General features: G+C 41.5%; 1 protein-coding gene across 1 annotated transcript; it reads right to left on the minus strand.

Annotated features, from left to right (window-relative positions):
- Positions 1–2,389: 2,389 nt before the first annotated feature.
- Positions 2,390–12,709, minus strand: LOC143140021 (spermatogenesis-associated protein 20-like). Its single transcript, XM_076300862.1, has 5 exons — positions 11,413–12,709; positions 11,145–11,275; positions 5,963–6,067; positions 4,898–4,972; positions 2,390–2,476 (listed from the first exon to the last, which is right to left on the minus strand). Exons 2-5 carry the CDS (start codon positions 11,265–11,267, stop codon positions 2,390–2,392), a joined length of 390 nt encoding a protein of 129 aa, XP_076156977.1. The 5' UTR covers positions 11,268–11,275; positions 11,413–12,709.
- Positions 12,710–16,349: the final 3,640 nt, after the last annotated feature.

Below are 16,349 nucleotides of genomic sequence, written 5' to 3' on the forward strand. Positions count from 1 at the left end.
CATTTCTTACTTCCAGTAACTATATGCATGTGACAATAAACTTCCTTGTATCATTAAGGTTTGGCTACACAGTGGTAACGAAAATCGAAATCTGCTTTTGATAGCCTACCGGTGCCGCTCCACAAAACAAACAAATATCTTAATTTGCTGTCTACGTTATTGTCAGTGTTGGGGGTAACGCAACTACGCAAATCAAAACAGTGTCTTGTGCAAGAACTGTTCATGCAGACTACAACTGGCGCGGTGTAGCCTACACAACTTTGTTCAAAATTGATGCATTCAAGTTAACTTTGCAAAGTTAGTGTGTGACGGGTGCACACCCACGGTCACGGTAGCGAGGCGCTACCTTTATCATGTAAACGGACTGAGTGTCATTGTTACCTGTGTGTGTTTGTCTGATGTGTCTGTGTTCAGTTCACCGATATATAGTAATAGCTGTATTAGCTTTTTTAATGTTGGCTTACCTGGAACACCCCTGTCATTTGTTTTTGAGTTGGTATGTGCCAATGTTAGTGGTGGATCTCAGGCCTATTTATACTATTTATAGACAACTATGACCCACGTTTTGGTTTCGTAAATTAATTTGCCCTACTTCTTGACTGCAATGTAGTCAATTGACTGCTTGACATGTCGTTTTTATTTTTCTGTACAATAAACAAATACATCTGCTTTATGCCGCAGAATTACATTCATATTTGGCTGACTTCTGCAGACGCGCAGAAAACAATGTTGTTGGCGATTTAATACTATCTAGCGACGTTTTTAACAGGCTATGCAATAGAGGCTTAGACAACTATGACCCACGTTTTGGTTTCGTAAATTAATTTGCCCTACTTCTTTACTGCAATGTAGTCAATTGACTGCTTGACATGTCATTTTTATTTTTCTGTACAATAAACAAATACATCTGCTTTATGCCGCAGAATTACATTCATATTTGGCTGACTTCTGCAGACGCGCAAAAAAACACTGCCACTTCCCTCCCCATATTCCACTGATCACACATCAGACATCAGGGATGCGTTTCCCAAAAGCTACCTACGCTTAACCCAGATTCGAACTCTTGGACAGGGGACTGATAACTGCTGCGCAACGGCGGCTGTCATCAGCCGGCCTTAACGCACTGCGCCACAGAATTGTACACAACTGTTTCACCAGCACATTTAAATGACACGTGTTAAACGTTAATTCAAAGCAGTGGTTAATTTACAAGGTCAGTCTATATGAACCAATGAATTAACTTGATGACCCTGAGAAAAACAGATTTCACGGATTAAACTAAGGTAGTCCATCATTAAGTCTCTCTTATGTGCAGGTGTGCCCGTTCACGTGCTACTAAACATCATTAACCACCTTAGTCCAGACTACTGAAGTTTGGAAACTATCATAGTCCAAACTTACAGAGTACTATGTAAGTACGAAAGTTTTGGGAAACAGTCGTAACTTACATGTTGGTTAGTTGAACGATGCATCGTACCACGTTAGTAAAAAGCTAACCTCCGTAGTTGTACGGGAAACGCACCCCAGATCAGCTTGTAGGCCATTAGCAATCTGTTTATTTCATTTTATGAAGCCTATACAGTAGATCACCTGCCACATTCTCACTTGCAATAGACAGATGCAATAGCCATTGGTCAAGTATTGAGTATAAAGCAATTAAGATAGTAGCCTATACAAAAAGTACTATCATAAAAAATCGTTTAAACGAATAGCAATTTGCAACTTGACAAAACACTGGATTAAATATCGTAGGCACAGGAGAAAACTTGTACATCCATTGGCCCGTGGGGAGATCACATGCCAGTTGCCTCTCCCTTCAGTGCTATGACTCTATGATGGTGGAAAGGTGAGTTGTTGGGGGCAGGGCCGGATTAACAATTCATAGAAACACACACACACACACACACCATGACAGAGAGCATTTCCAATTAAAAAGGGAAAGCACTGCTCATTGCAAAATGCAGAATACGAATACGAAAAACTTTATTATCCACAAAGTGGAAATTCGTCTTTAGTTTCACCATACAGCACACAGGACAGACAAGCACCACACATTCAGTTTCATAAGCACTGCATATCATATAAAATACAGACAAGCCTGGCCAGTCAATAAATACCAGTCAATAAATAAGTAGGCCTAAGCAACCCATGCATGCTAGGCTAGCTAATAAATAAATGAAGTACTTTCAGTAAGAGTCCCTGCACTGTTTATTGCCCTGATACCATTGGGAACAAAATCATTTCTAAAAATATTCTTACTGGCGTTAGGCACACTAAGGAAGGATGACATTATAATATACATATTATAATATACATTATATGACTATACATTATAAGACTTTATTTTACATTATAAGACTTTATTTTATAATATAATACAAAGTTCATGTTAAGGGAAATAAAAAATACAGGACATTAAAATATTGGAGGAAAGCTCTTCCAGTATGGAGAGGGGACCAATTTGTTTACCCTGCATCTGTAAGACAAATGGAGAGAAAGGGAGGGGTAGAGAGAAGACAGTCTCAATACAAACACTCAGCAATCAGGTCTTTTAGAATTGTTCACATTTTAAAAGGTATTTCAAGAGTTTTTACAACATTTACACTCATTTCTACATTTCTACATACTCGTTTTTACTCGTTTTTACATATTCGTCATATATTTTGAATGCTTCTGTCGCGATTCGAACCCGCGATTTCGGTGGAAAATTGACACGATAATGATATGCGCACGTCAGATTAAGGCTTCGATTTGATTGGCTGTTTCTCCGTTACACCTATTCACGGCTGGCCCCCGCGGGTAGACTGCGAATAAATAACCTGACCGATTGAAGAAGGAGGCGTGGCAAATTCCGTCACGCTCCTCCCGAACTTCCGTTTGTAAAACGCCATTTATGGATGCTTTTGACTAAACTAGTGAGCTAATAACTACAGCACACTTGCCATACACATATCAACCATAAAACAGCTGACTGATGAAATTTGGAAGAATATTTGGGGACAATGTAGTGGAAAAGATGTTTGACTTTTTCAAGGGGATTTCATCCCTAGACCAGTAGGCCTATAGTGTGATGCCATATCATTAAAATATAACTGCCAAGGGATTTTCTTGTTATTTGTATCAATATGTCGGTTCAATTATGGAGTTGACATTTTCTGTCATGTTATGGTCATGGTAAGAACATGCTTTTCATCTTGTACGCCAGACTATATAGAATGTGGATGTGAGCAGCCACAGGGAGCAAGTGGAGGGCAACAGGCAGTGGACTAACAAGTACTAGAGCAGACACGTGGCCGTGTTCTGGAACATGTGTGTTCACATGCAGGCAGACCTATTAGGCCCACTCTGCCCATTATGAAATCAAATATAGTCTTTTTGACATCAATTTTATTGATTTTGTCGCCCGGATTATACGTGTGATAGGTCATGTGGAATCAAGAGTACACACATACACTGTATGCATTTGACCTGAGCATACATGCATGCAGGGACAGTTCGGCTGCCTTATAGTATACTGTACTGCAGGGTTTGACAGTTTGTCCTAGACCATAGAATGACTGTGATAATGTAGTGGTGCGGTGTGTTCACAACCAGGTATATGAATACTAGCAAAGACCCAAAGGGATAAAAGCTCAAACTCAAAGATTAGAACGAATAATGTCTGCATACAACACATCAGCCTTGTTCTACCAATACACATTCCTTGTGTTCACTGTGGTCAGGAACCATTCCAGTGAATTCAAATTGGACTTAGACACAGTAAATGAATGTTGATCCAAACTGAAAATGATGTAATCAGCTAATCATATACAATGATATACTAGAAGTGTTATTTTTATGTTAATATGTTTCTCACTGAGGTTTTGAAGCAGTTTGGCGAAATGTCTGCTTTTTCCACTGGCAGATGATCAGAACTGAACAAAACTACAGAGACAATGAGTAAAACATCTTAAATGGCATATGGCAACCTTATTCAAAAAGCTTTGTAAAATACTGATCTAAATGTGGCATCTTTGATGGTTTCCATGTTGTAGTTGCCAAGATGACACCAGAAGATTAATAAGAGAAACTAAGAAATTTAAAAAGGAGCAATATTCATCATCACAGGCATGTCTTTGGGGGTGGCAGTGAGCAAGCTACTCTAATTTTAGGAATATTCATATACATATTATCTGCAATATTAAGCCATCAGCTCCCCACTGCCTCTCTTAAGTGCAAAATCATGGGCCAAATATGTGGAGCTCCTGGAACCCTCTTATTTTTTATCATTACAATATCTAACATATCACTGTTTATATTACAGTACATTAATACTGTACCTACTTTGTGCTAAATTGCTTATGTTACAGTATTAATCCACTTTGTAAATAGAGAATATACTCTATAAAAGAATATCTTTACTTCAGTACAAAAAAATATTCAGAACTAAATAAAAACCAGAGACAATCTCCTATCGTCCTTCCATATTATGTCGTAAAAAGCAAAAGAACACTTGCCTCTAATCATAATCCTTCCCCACTGGATTACCTGGTATGACAATTATACTATATAAAAAATAAGACATTAATTATTCCAGTGAACAAAAATGACCATCACTGGTGAATGTGCCTTATATTACCATGTTTTCTTAATGTAGAATTACTCTATAAATCATGGAAAACATAATCATAACCAATATAGTTAGTCTAATTGTGACCTCTACGTGTAAGGGTAGGCCAATTCATCACCACACTATGGTTTGGCCATTGTGTTCCTTCTACAGTACAGAAATGAGTTGACCTCAAAACGAGGGGCTTTGGCTATGTGGGAGATGTTCAGCAATCTGTCGCCAGTGGTACGGTGCCGAGTCAGCAGGGGCTAACAGACGCCTGCACTAATGAGGGGGAAGATGGCTCACCTTGTCACTCAGATCCCGAGAGACATAGAGCAGCACGTCACGAGCCACATCTGCAAAACACTGTTCCTTGGACACCTGTGGCCAACCCAACCAAAGAGACATATGTCTTAATGTAGCCTTTGATAGCAATACATTTATGGTTAAAATGGATAATAATTTAACTTCAAGACTACTTTTAGTTAGCCATGTAACCCTTCATGGTTTTAAACAAAGACACCATCCCCTCCCCCAATGGAATGCTAATGTGCTGGTTAGTTACACAGGACAAAGGATATTACCTTGATATAATGTATCCATGTGTCATGAAATGTAAATGTATTCATGTTTGGTATCATTCTGATAGTCTCCTTACAAGGATTGTAATGATTTGATTGTGAGAATGTTTGGAATATTCTATAAGTGATATTTCTGATATATATGATATCTCTCCTCATGCTATTCTGATAAGAATTGATAGGTGTGAAGTGGGTGTGAGTAGGTGTGTCTGATGCCAACTGGAGAACCAATCATGTGGGATTGTTTTTGGCGCCATTTTCTTCTTTGTTTAAAGCATTTAAAAAGTAACTAAACTGCAAGGTTTGTCAGATTTTAGATTTTGGATTGTCAGACTAAGGATGTAGCGGAAGAGAGGAGGAGTTGGCTACAGGCCAACCTAGGCCTTTCAGGCCTGGGCTAGGCCTACATAGACCATAGACCTTTTTTTTGTACCCTCTCAGCTTGTAAACAGAATAAACCTGATTCCTGAGTTTTTCCTGAAGTTTGCCAGTCTAAGATTAATATTAAGTAATTATTCACCACAATTACTTTCACCTTTCAAGTCAAATGTTATAAGCTAATATGATATGCCCTTAGAAAACCCTACTTCTTACCAAAGAATACAATACATTATTTTTAAAAAGTGTATAGCGGAGAATGAATGCTTGGAAAACAAACAAACTGGGGCATTCCCTTCCCACCCAATAAAATGAACCTTCAAGCTTTATGCTGAATAAGTGTGTTAGTCTAGGTTGTGATCTATGACTATCCAGAATGAAGACACATACAGATGCACATAAACAAACACACCTGGTAAGCTGTGATGTAGGCCACCGCCAGCTGGGCCTGGTCGTACAACATCTTCTCAAAGTGGGGCACATGCCAAGTGGAATCTGTGGAGTAACGGTGAAAACCCTGAGAAAACAGAGAAGGAAGGGGAGGGAGAGAGAAAGCACAAGAGATGGAGGGAGAGTCTTATTGAAAGTACAAAATGAAAGTAAAATAGGAGAAAACATCAGTCAAAGTTTAAAAAATCTAGAACTTTTATAGATGGTGTATAGTACTGTAATACTATAATATAATACCCTTGCATTGGGGGTAACAAGGACAATATTTCACATTCTATCATTGTGAAATGATTAAATATGTTAAATTGATAAGATCTCATCACAGTTCAAACAATTCAAGTGTAATTGTCTTCAAGCTATTTAATGCATAATACTTATGAGCCTGAAAAACAATCATCAAAGCCATTAAAAATATGTTCCTTGTTCTCATCTGTGTTTACTTAAAAAATAGTACTATCCACACACTCCACACTTCTATGCAATCATAAGTCATAAGTTCTCTAGCCATCTTTAAAGGTTGTATCAGTGATTGCAGGCCCAAAAAAGGACCAAACATAAATGATCACATTCATCTAATCTTTCCTAACGATCCGCTAGCTGCCTGCCCCATAAGCAGGCCGTTAAAAAAATGTGTCTCTGTAGGCAGCCTAGGCTCTGAGATCTGCACACAAAAACAATTGCTAACAACAAGTGTTGCCAAAATAAAGTGTTCCAACCAATAACCAACGAGATGCGTGTTCAGGAGAGTTTCAATTGCACGGGAGGGAGGGGGAGGGAGTAGCGAGCTTTTTTTGTTTGTTTGAACGTCAACAGAAGTGACGTTACCCCGCCATCGCTGATACAACCTTTAAAGCTCACTTCACCCTGGATGGCCCTTAAATCCCACCTAGATCTAGGAAGCCAGTGAAGATGCTGAGTACAGTCTTCAACTGCAGCCTCTGAGATTCATTCCGACATCAACCAAGGAGCTCAAAGCTTGGCTTGTTCAGGTGAATAAGTCAAACCTGCCTGAAAGATTCAAATCCTGGATTTAGCAACATGGCATACAGCCTCACATTCTCTGGTCTCTGTATCATGATGCTGTATCAAGTACAGATATTAGAGCAGTGAAAGACCTTGGAAAGAAAAATCACCATCTACCTTCGCAGGTGGCTCAGCTTGTCGTAGAGTCTTAACAATGCAGTAACAATGCAGCAACATTCTGAAGCTTCCATTCACCAGCACTGCAGAGGAGCTGCCTGAAAGCCCAGGGAGAGGGTTGCTATCATGATCCCAGCATGATCCCAGCAGCAGAGTGGTAGAAAAGCCCTATCTAGGGTTGCACCAATACTGGTATCGAATATTGTATCGGTGTGAATATACTCATACTCATATATGATAGAAATACTGCCTTATTGATAACTCATATCGCAAAGTACCCATATGTACAGTAAGTATTACTCATACTCGGTCTAAAAATAGTGGTATTGGTGCATTGCTAGCTCTATCCATATTCCTAGCCCCGACAACATCTCATCCTCTGAGAGCAATGCTTCAAAACAACTGGTTATGGTGAAACTGACAGGAAACTGACAGAACCTGAGAGGACCACATGGAGGAAGCATTCAAGAGAAAGCATACAAAGTAGCAGAATCTTCTGGGCCAATGGTGGAGACAGGGATGGCGAGCTAGCTGCAAGCCTGTATGAGTGGGTTGCAGTCTTTGTGAGTCGCTCGCTCTGCAGAGCATTTGTACTGCTTGGCATCACAGAGATAGAAAAAAGAGGAGTCATCACATCCACCTCTGAGGCCGCAAAGAGAGGGTCCAGTTGCTTCTGGATCAAGAGGATTGATCTGTGGATCACTGCTACTGTAATGCAATTTGGAGAGTGATGGTCCCTGACTGGGTATGATGTTGCAGGACCCGAGACACCCAATGAGCATCACTGAAGATGTGCCCAAGTGCATCCGCAAAACATGAATAGGAGCTCCAGCTAAGTGACTACTAGAACATCAAATTGTACTGCCGTTCAAAAGTTTGGGGTCACTTAAAAATGTCTATACCACTCTACTATAGACAGAATAGCAGCTGACTGCTTCTTCCCTACATGTTTCCTGCATAGTTTTGAGCTATGTTTTGACCACTTTTTGGATGAAATTGTCTCCAATCAAACACGTCCACAGGGTGAGGCATGGCACTGCAAATCAGAGTGAAAGCCTTCTTTCTTCAAGATTCCTTTTACTCAGTATAGTTTCCATTTTACTGCCACCAAAGCACAACCAGACCATTCCCTCCACCATGCTTGACACTTCTCCAGCATCTGGTTGGTCACTAATGTTCTTCTTTGTGATCAGAACAGCAGAGCTTTGTCCGTGTATAAATTTTTTTTCCTGTCTTCTTTTACCAATCTTCATCTTTTCTTTACTTTTCTCTTTTTGGCTAGTCTGAGATATAGGGGTTTTTTTCTCTGTCTAGAAGATTGGCATCCTGAAGTCACCTCTTCTGTTAACACTGGTGTTTTGGTACTATTTACCAAAGCTGCCAGTTGAGGACCTGTGATATGTCTGTTTTTCACTGGACAGACTAATGTCAAGCATTTGTTCACTGGGGCCTCCCAAATCCTTTCCAGTTTATGCTTTTCTGTGGAGGGAGTAGCACACAGCGATGTATGAGATGTTCCGTTTCTAGGCTCTTTCTCACATGGAACGTCCTTCATTTCTCAGAGCAAAAAGAAAGTTTCAGAAGAAAGAAGAAAGTTCTTTGTTTCTGGCCATTTTGTGCTTTTAATCGAACCCACAACAAATTATGCTCCAGATACTCAATTCATCTAAAGAAGGACAGTCGTATTGCTTCTTTAATGAGGGCAACAGTTTCAGCTGTGCAAACATAATTACAAAAGGCTTATCTAATGAACAGTTAGTTAGCCTTTTAAAATTCTAAACTTGAGCCCCATTTACACACAAGATAAACGCTAAAGTTGAATCAGCAAACACTGCACCTGCAATGTAGTGCGATACACACTTTTCTTCTGTGTGAAAACAAGCCAATTGGTAAGCGGGTTTGAGAAGGGCAAGGGGGGGGGGGGGGGGGGATTTACCCGCTATACTAATATGAGACATTTTTTTGAGACATTCAGCCTTGCTTCAGGCAATGTTCGTGGCATGTTTCTTGGTTGCAAATTAATGTTAGTTGCTAAACTGTGCTTTTGTTAGCTTGCATTGTTCACAATATCTAGCAGATGCTACTTAGTTTAAAACACTCTTGAATACATCTTTAAAATTAGAGCTTACAGTAGAGCCACAGTGCTTCAATCACAGCATAAGCAATCTTAGGTGTCTTGAAAGGCACTTTATACTGTATATAAAATGCATTATTATTATTATTATTATAAGGGAAAGGGTTAAAAGGATGCTTGTGCAGCTCTGCTGCTTGGTCAGTTCATAAGCACACTAGTAACTGCCACTGGTTAAGAAATACAGTAGCTAGCAAAGATTGGAGATACATAGCAAAGATTAAATCTCGCAGTCATACAACTTCAATGGAGAGAAGTGAAGCCTATTTGAACCAGTTTCCTGGGCATCGTTTATATCACAAGCTCAGTTTGGTGACATAGACGTGACATTGAACAACAGACTGTCACACAGTCACTCATCTAGCCCACACCCAGAATATTAAGAACGTGCTTTGAGTTAAAGTGCAGCTTTTGGAAGGTAATTTGTTCCAACATAGTGCTAATCCAACAAAACATCACTTAATATTTATTTTTTTTCCGAATACTTTCTAATTCTCTATAGCTTTAAATGAAAAAGCCCGTAATAAATACAATTTAGAAAACCATTTATTACGGGGTCATAGAGTGAGATACAAGGTAAGGTATCAGTCGTACGATGTTTTATTTCTTTGGAAAAAAACTGTGGTCACATAAAGGCTTAAAACGCGTTAGATGTAAAATTATTAGATGTCAAAGTGACGTCCAAATGAATGGGGTCAATGGAATGCTAACTGTAAGTGGTCATTTATCAACCTCAGACCCTACCATTAGTGGTATCCTTTCTGAACGGTCTACCCTTGGCAATAATAGCTAGAATAGTTTGTAGCAAAGATAATACACCTGACCTTGCATGTTTACTCTTGAAAGATTGCAGAGATGTGAACCCGTTAAATGCCTTCGTGTGACAACAGAGGAGACCTGTTACTTTATCATTACGGGGGAGCGTGTGAGAACGCAAAAAAATGATGATTTTTTTCTCTTTTCTTTTCTGAGTGAGGCTTTGTATTAGCAGACAGAGTGCGCCTTTGGAACATAGGATGGATGGTAGCTAATAAAAGGCCTCTGTACACTTACACCTACTGTACATATATTGCATTAAGAATCAACCATTCCTGTTACAATGGTCACTTGCAACATTCATGTCTACACCATACTACTGATTGATCAGGTGCTATTTTAATGGCCAGAAAATGTGGCTTTTTCTTCAAAACAAGGAGATTATAAAGTGACCCCAAACATTTGAACAGTAGCATAAGGTGAGGTAATATGCATAGCATCATCTCAGCAAATCTCAGTAGTGTGGCTCAAAAAAATTGTGTTGTGTTCATTATGAAACAGTATCTAGAAGATTAAGACTGCACATAGTTTTCATTTTATCCACTAGTACCACAGATCATATTATGGTGACAAACGTGTAAGATATAAAGGATGCCTTTTAAAAAGGTGGAGAGTGGAGAGCAGAAGAGTGGGGCATAATCTTGAAACAAATAAAGATGATCCAGTCCAATAAGACTTACGCATTATGTCATTGCCTAAATCATTGCAATACCATACTTGTGCTGGTTCTCTCTTCTATCACTTGGTGGGTGCTTTTTAGATTTTGCAAGTGCTACTCTTGCCCCATCTGCTGGCAAGTTAGTTTTGGTTTCCTAAATTGACAAAAATGACAAATAATCAAACTGTGGGTAAACTCATTAAGTATGAAAAGGCAAAAATGTCACACCCTTCTCATTTTAAAATGGACTTTTATGCTTTGACTGTATGTATGAGTGTCTGATGGTACGTCTGCCCTGAGTTTAAATTTGCTGTCTTTTTTGTAGTTGTTGTAATACTTCACCTTACATTTCAGATTAGTGAACTGTACATGTTGTGATCCATGTGATGTTTTGATTACCTGTGCCACGTGGTCATGGACGCCCCCGAGTGCCATCATACGAAGAGTGTGCAAGGCCATCTCCAAGGCCTCCACGCCCTCAGAGGTAGTGCGGTTCTCCGCCCAGAATGACATCAGGAACATCAGATTCACTGTGAAGTAGGAGAATTCATGTGCCATCAGTGCCTGCAGTCAAACGTCTGCTCAGTTTCCTTCAAATTGTCACTATCTGGGACTGAACAAATAAAACATGCTGATATAATGTAGCTATTTTTAATAACTTGGTTACCTGGTGAAGGGAACTTAGGTGCTTCTCTAAATCCTTCATAGTCTTCATCATAGGAATGAGCCAACTGTTGGAAACATCTGTTGGCAACATCAGGGCCTGAGGGACCTTCATTAGCTGCAATGGTGGTTCCCTTCCTGAGGGCCTCTAGTGCTCTCTCCCCACTGGACTCTAGCGCCTCTCTGTTCCCCTGCCACTACAGCACATACCACAGAAAGACAGTATGAGGAAAATAAAAACTATGGCTACTCGCTAGTGTTACAAGCTACTGCAAGTTTATCTACTCAAACATAGTATGACACAGGGCCGTAGTCACCATAGACATTGAGGGGGACGTGTCCCCCCCCCAATATTCAAATATGACCAAAATGTCCCCCCCAATATTCGGACATAGAAAAATACAGAAAGAATAAAGCGCTATACTAGGCCTACAGGAAACCAACACGTATCTGAAATGTAATCAAACGTAAATAACGCACAAATTAGTGACCTATGGTTCCAGAGTAGCCTACACCCCTGAGTGGTTTGTCCTGGTGATTTTCCGTTTTTCGTTAGTGGCGTGCGCTATCAAAAGCTTCCATTTACTGCACCCTACTGCGGTGAGGTAGGGCTGTCAACAATATCGCAAAAGCTACCGGAACAATTTTCACAAAACTTCTTGGAAAGGTAAGGAAATCCCATACATGTTTGGAGCGATCAGACTGAAAGGGAACATTTTCCATATTGTAGCCTATTCTCGCAATGATAGCGAAAATGAAACGTTTTCAGAGGGGCAAAAAAGGGCATTTTCCACTATAGAATTTCACAAGTGGGGTGTCATTGGAAAGGGGAGGAAGTGTAGTTTCAGAATGTGGTGAAAGATCCCTTGCAAAATCCTTCATGGGATATTTGTCCCTGTTCAAGTGTTGAAATTCTGCAATTTCACAAATACATATTATATTTTCAGAGGGGCAAAAAAGGGCATTTTCCACCATAGAATTTCACAAGTGGGGTGTCATTGGAAAGGGGAGGAAGTGTAGTTTCAGAATGTGGTGAAAGATCCCTTGCAAAATCCTTCATGGGCTATCTGTCCCTGTTCAAGTGTTGAAATTCTGCAATTTCACAAAATATATACTGTTTTTAGAGGGGCTAAATATCCAATTTTCCACCATAGAATTTCACAAGTGGGGTGTCATTGGAAAGGGGAGGAAGTGTAGTTTCAGAATGTGGTGAAAGATCCCTTGCAAAATCCTACATGGGATATCTGTCCCTGTTCAAGTGTTGAAATTCTGCAATTTCACAAATACATATTATATTTTCAGAGGGGCAAAAAAGGGCATTTTCCACCATAGAATTGCCCCCCCCCCAGTGTAAAATGAACAAAATTATTGAATAGAAAAAAACATAACACAACATGTATCAAAAGATCCAGCACAGGAAAAAAAAAAAAAACTACATAATCTGCCACCCTCTACATAACCCCCCCCCCCCCCCCCTCTAAATTACCAAATTATTTAATAGAACACAAAAGGCAACATTTCTCAAAACATTCGGCAGTGGAGTCAACAGAAAAAAGATATACAGGCTTTTGAATGTCTGTGAACAATGCCTGTTCATCTGCAACAGGCACATGCCTGTGTTATCGCGGATTTGCGGTCAACACTGGCCCCTTGTGGACGAGGTAGAAAATTGCATTATTTAAGGTGGAACAGAAACTTAACTCCCCCGCGATCTGAAAGTGGTCTTCCCCCGCGGAAACGAAAGTGGTGCCAAGTTCAGCCTCGTGTGACAGCGGTGGTCACGTCATGAAGCAGGATTAAAACCTGCTACGCTGGCACAATGCTTCAAGTGCTTTGCACAGCGACGACCAGTCCATTGTGCTACGGGAGCGCTGTTTAATGCCGTGCTCGGTGTTATATCCATTATGACAGTCTCGTGACGGTGCCCGTAGCGTGCGTCGGTCAAAGGCCCTCGTTCTCGTAAAAAAAAAGATTTTTATTTTTCCGGCTGTTGCAATTGATATCAGTGGTTAATATGAGTGCCCTCAGTAAACAGCACTACAGACAGACAGCAAACAGTCACGCAATCGGCTTCTTAAGAGATCGCGATTGCACTGACTAGGCTACCGGACACCGGTAAAATTAACGGGAGACGGCATGACAGCGGTGGTCACGTCATGAAGCAGGATTAAAACCTGCTACGCTGGCACAATGCTTCAAGTGCTTTGCACAGCGACGACCAGTCCATTGTGCTACGGGAGCGCTGTTTAATGCCGTGCTCGGTGTTATATACATTATGACAGTCTCGTGACGGTGCCTGTAGCGTGCGTCGGTCAAAGGCCCTCGTTCTCGTAAAAAAAAAGATTTTTATTTTTCCGGCTGTTGCAATTGATATCAGTGGTTAATATGAGTGCCCTCAGTAAACAGCACTACAGACAGACAGCAAATAGTCACGCAATTGGCTTCTTAAGAGATCGCGATTGCACTGACTAGGCTACCGGACACCGGTAAAATTAACGGGAGACGGCGTGACAGCGGTGGTCACGTCATGAAGCAGGATTAAAACCTGCTACGCTGGCACAATGCTTCAAGTGCTTTGCATATCGACGACCAGTCCATTGTGCTACGGGAGCGCTGTTTAATGTCGTGCTCGGTGTTCTATCCATTATGACAGTCTCGTGACGGTGCCCGTAGCGTGCGTTGGTCAAAGGCCCTCGTTCTCGTAAAAAAAAAGATTTTTATTTTTCCGGCTGTTGCAATTGATATCAGTGGTTAATATGAGTGCCCTCAGTAAACAGCACTACAGACAGACAGCAAACAGTCACGCAATTGGCTTCTTAAGAGATCGCGATTGCACTGACTAGGCTACCGGACACCGGTAAAATTAACGGGAGACGGCGTGACAGCGGTGGTCACGTCATGAAGCAGGATTAAAACCTGCTACGCTGGCACAATGCTTCAAGTGCTTTGCATATCGACGACCAGTCCATTGTGCTACGGGAGCGCTGTTTAATGTCGTGCTCGGTGTTCTATCCATTATGACAGTCTCGTGACGGTGCCCGTAGCGTGCGTTGGTCAAAGGCCCTCGTTCTCGTAAAAAAAAAGATTTTTATTTTTCCGGCTGTTGCAATTGATATCAGTGGTTAATATGAGTGCCCTCAGTAAACAGCACTACAGACAGACAGCAAACAGTCACGCAATTGGCTTCTTAAGAGATCGCGATTGCACTGACTAGGCTACCGGACACCGGTAAAATTAACGGGAGACGGCGTGACAGCGGTGGTCACGTCATGAAGCAGGATTAAAACCTGCTACGCTGGCACAATGCTTCAAGTGCTTTGCACAGCGACGACCAGTCCATTGTGCTACGGGAGCGCTGTTTAATGCCGTGCTCGGTGTTATATCCATTATGACAGTCTCGTGACGGTGCCCGTAGCGTGCGTCGGTCAAAGGCCCTCGTTCTCGTAAAAAAAAAGATTTTTATTTTTCCGGCTGTTGCAATTGATATCAGTGGTTAATATGAGTGCCCTCAGTAAACAGCACTACAGACAGACAGCAAACAGTCACGCAATCGGCTTCTTAAGAGATCGCGATTGCACTGACTAGGCTACCGGACACCGGTAAAATTAACGGGAGACGGCATGACAGCGGTGGTCACGTCATGAAGCAGGATTAAAACCTGCTACGCTGGCACAATGCTTCAAGTGCTTTGCACAGCGACGACCAGTCCATTGTGCTACGGGAGCGCTGTTTAATGCCGTGCTCGGTGTTATATACATTATGACAGTCTCGTGACGGTGCCTGTAGCGTGCGTCGGTCAAAGGCCCTCGTTCTCGTAAAAAAAAAGATTTTTATTTTTCCGGCTGTTGCAATTGATATCAGTGGTTAATATGAGTGCCCTCAGTAAACAGCACTACAGACAGACAGCAAATAGTCACGCAATTGGCTTCTTAAGAGATCGCGATTGCACTGACTAGGCTACCGGACACCGGTAAAATTAACGGGAGACGGCGTGACAGCGGTGGTCACGTCATGAAGCAGGATTAAAACCTGCTACGCTGGCACAATGCTTCAAGTGCTTTGCATATCGACGACCAGTCCATTGTGCTACGGGAGCGCTGTTTAATGTCGTGCTCGGTGTTCTATCCATTATGACAGTCTCGTGACGGTGCCCGTAGCGTGCGTTGGTCAAAGGCCCTCGTTCTCGTAAAAAAAAAGATTTTTATTTTTCCGGCTGTTGCAATTGATATCAGTGGTTAATATGAGTGCCCTCAGTAAACAGCACTACAGACAGACAGCAAACAGTCACGCAATTGGCTTCTTAAGAGATCGCGATTGCACTGACTAGGCTACCGGACACCGGTAAAATTAACGGGAGACGGCGTGACAGCGGTGGTCACGTCATGAAGCAGGATTAAAACCTGCTACGCTGGCACAATGCTTCAAGTGCTTTGCATATCGACGACCAGTCCATTGTGCTACGGGAGCGCTGTTTAATGTCGTGCTCGGTGTTCTATCCATTATGACAGTCTCGTGACGGTGCCCGTAGCGTGCGTTGGTCAAAGGCCCTCGTTCTCGTAAAAAAAAAGATTTTTATTTTTCCGGCTGTTGCAATTGATATCAGTGGTTAATATGAGTGCCCTCAGTAAACAGCACTACAGACAGACAGCAAACAGTCACGCAATTGGCTTCTTAAGAGATCGCGATTGCACTGACTAGGCTACCGGACACCGGTAAAATTAACGGGAGACGGCGTGACAGCGGTGGTCACGTCATGAAGCAGGATTAAAACCTGCTACGCTGGCACAATGCTTCAAGTGCTTTGCACAGCGACGACCAGTCCATTGTGCTACGGGAGCGCTGTTTAATGCCGTGCTCGGTGTTATATACATTATGACAGTCTCGTGACGGTGCCCGTAGCGTGCGTCGGTCAAAGGCCCTCGTTCTCGTAAAAAAAATGTT

The sequence above is a fragment of the Alosa pseudoharengus genome, unplaced genomic scaffold (genome assembly GCF_046254945.1).
Source record: "Alosa pseudoharengus isolate Yale_2024_CS ecotype anadromous, Long Island Sound unplaced genomic scaffold, YU_APseudo_1.1 YU_APseudo_1.1_scf_23, whole genome shotgun sequence".
In the NCBI taxonomy this organism is placed as follows: domain Eukaryota; kingdom Metazoa; phylum Chordata; class Actinopteri; order Clupeiformes; family Clupeidae; genus Alosa; species Alosa pseudoharengus.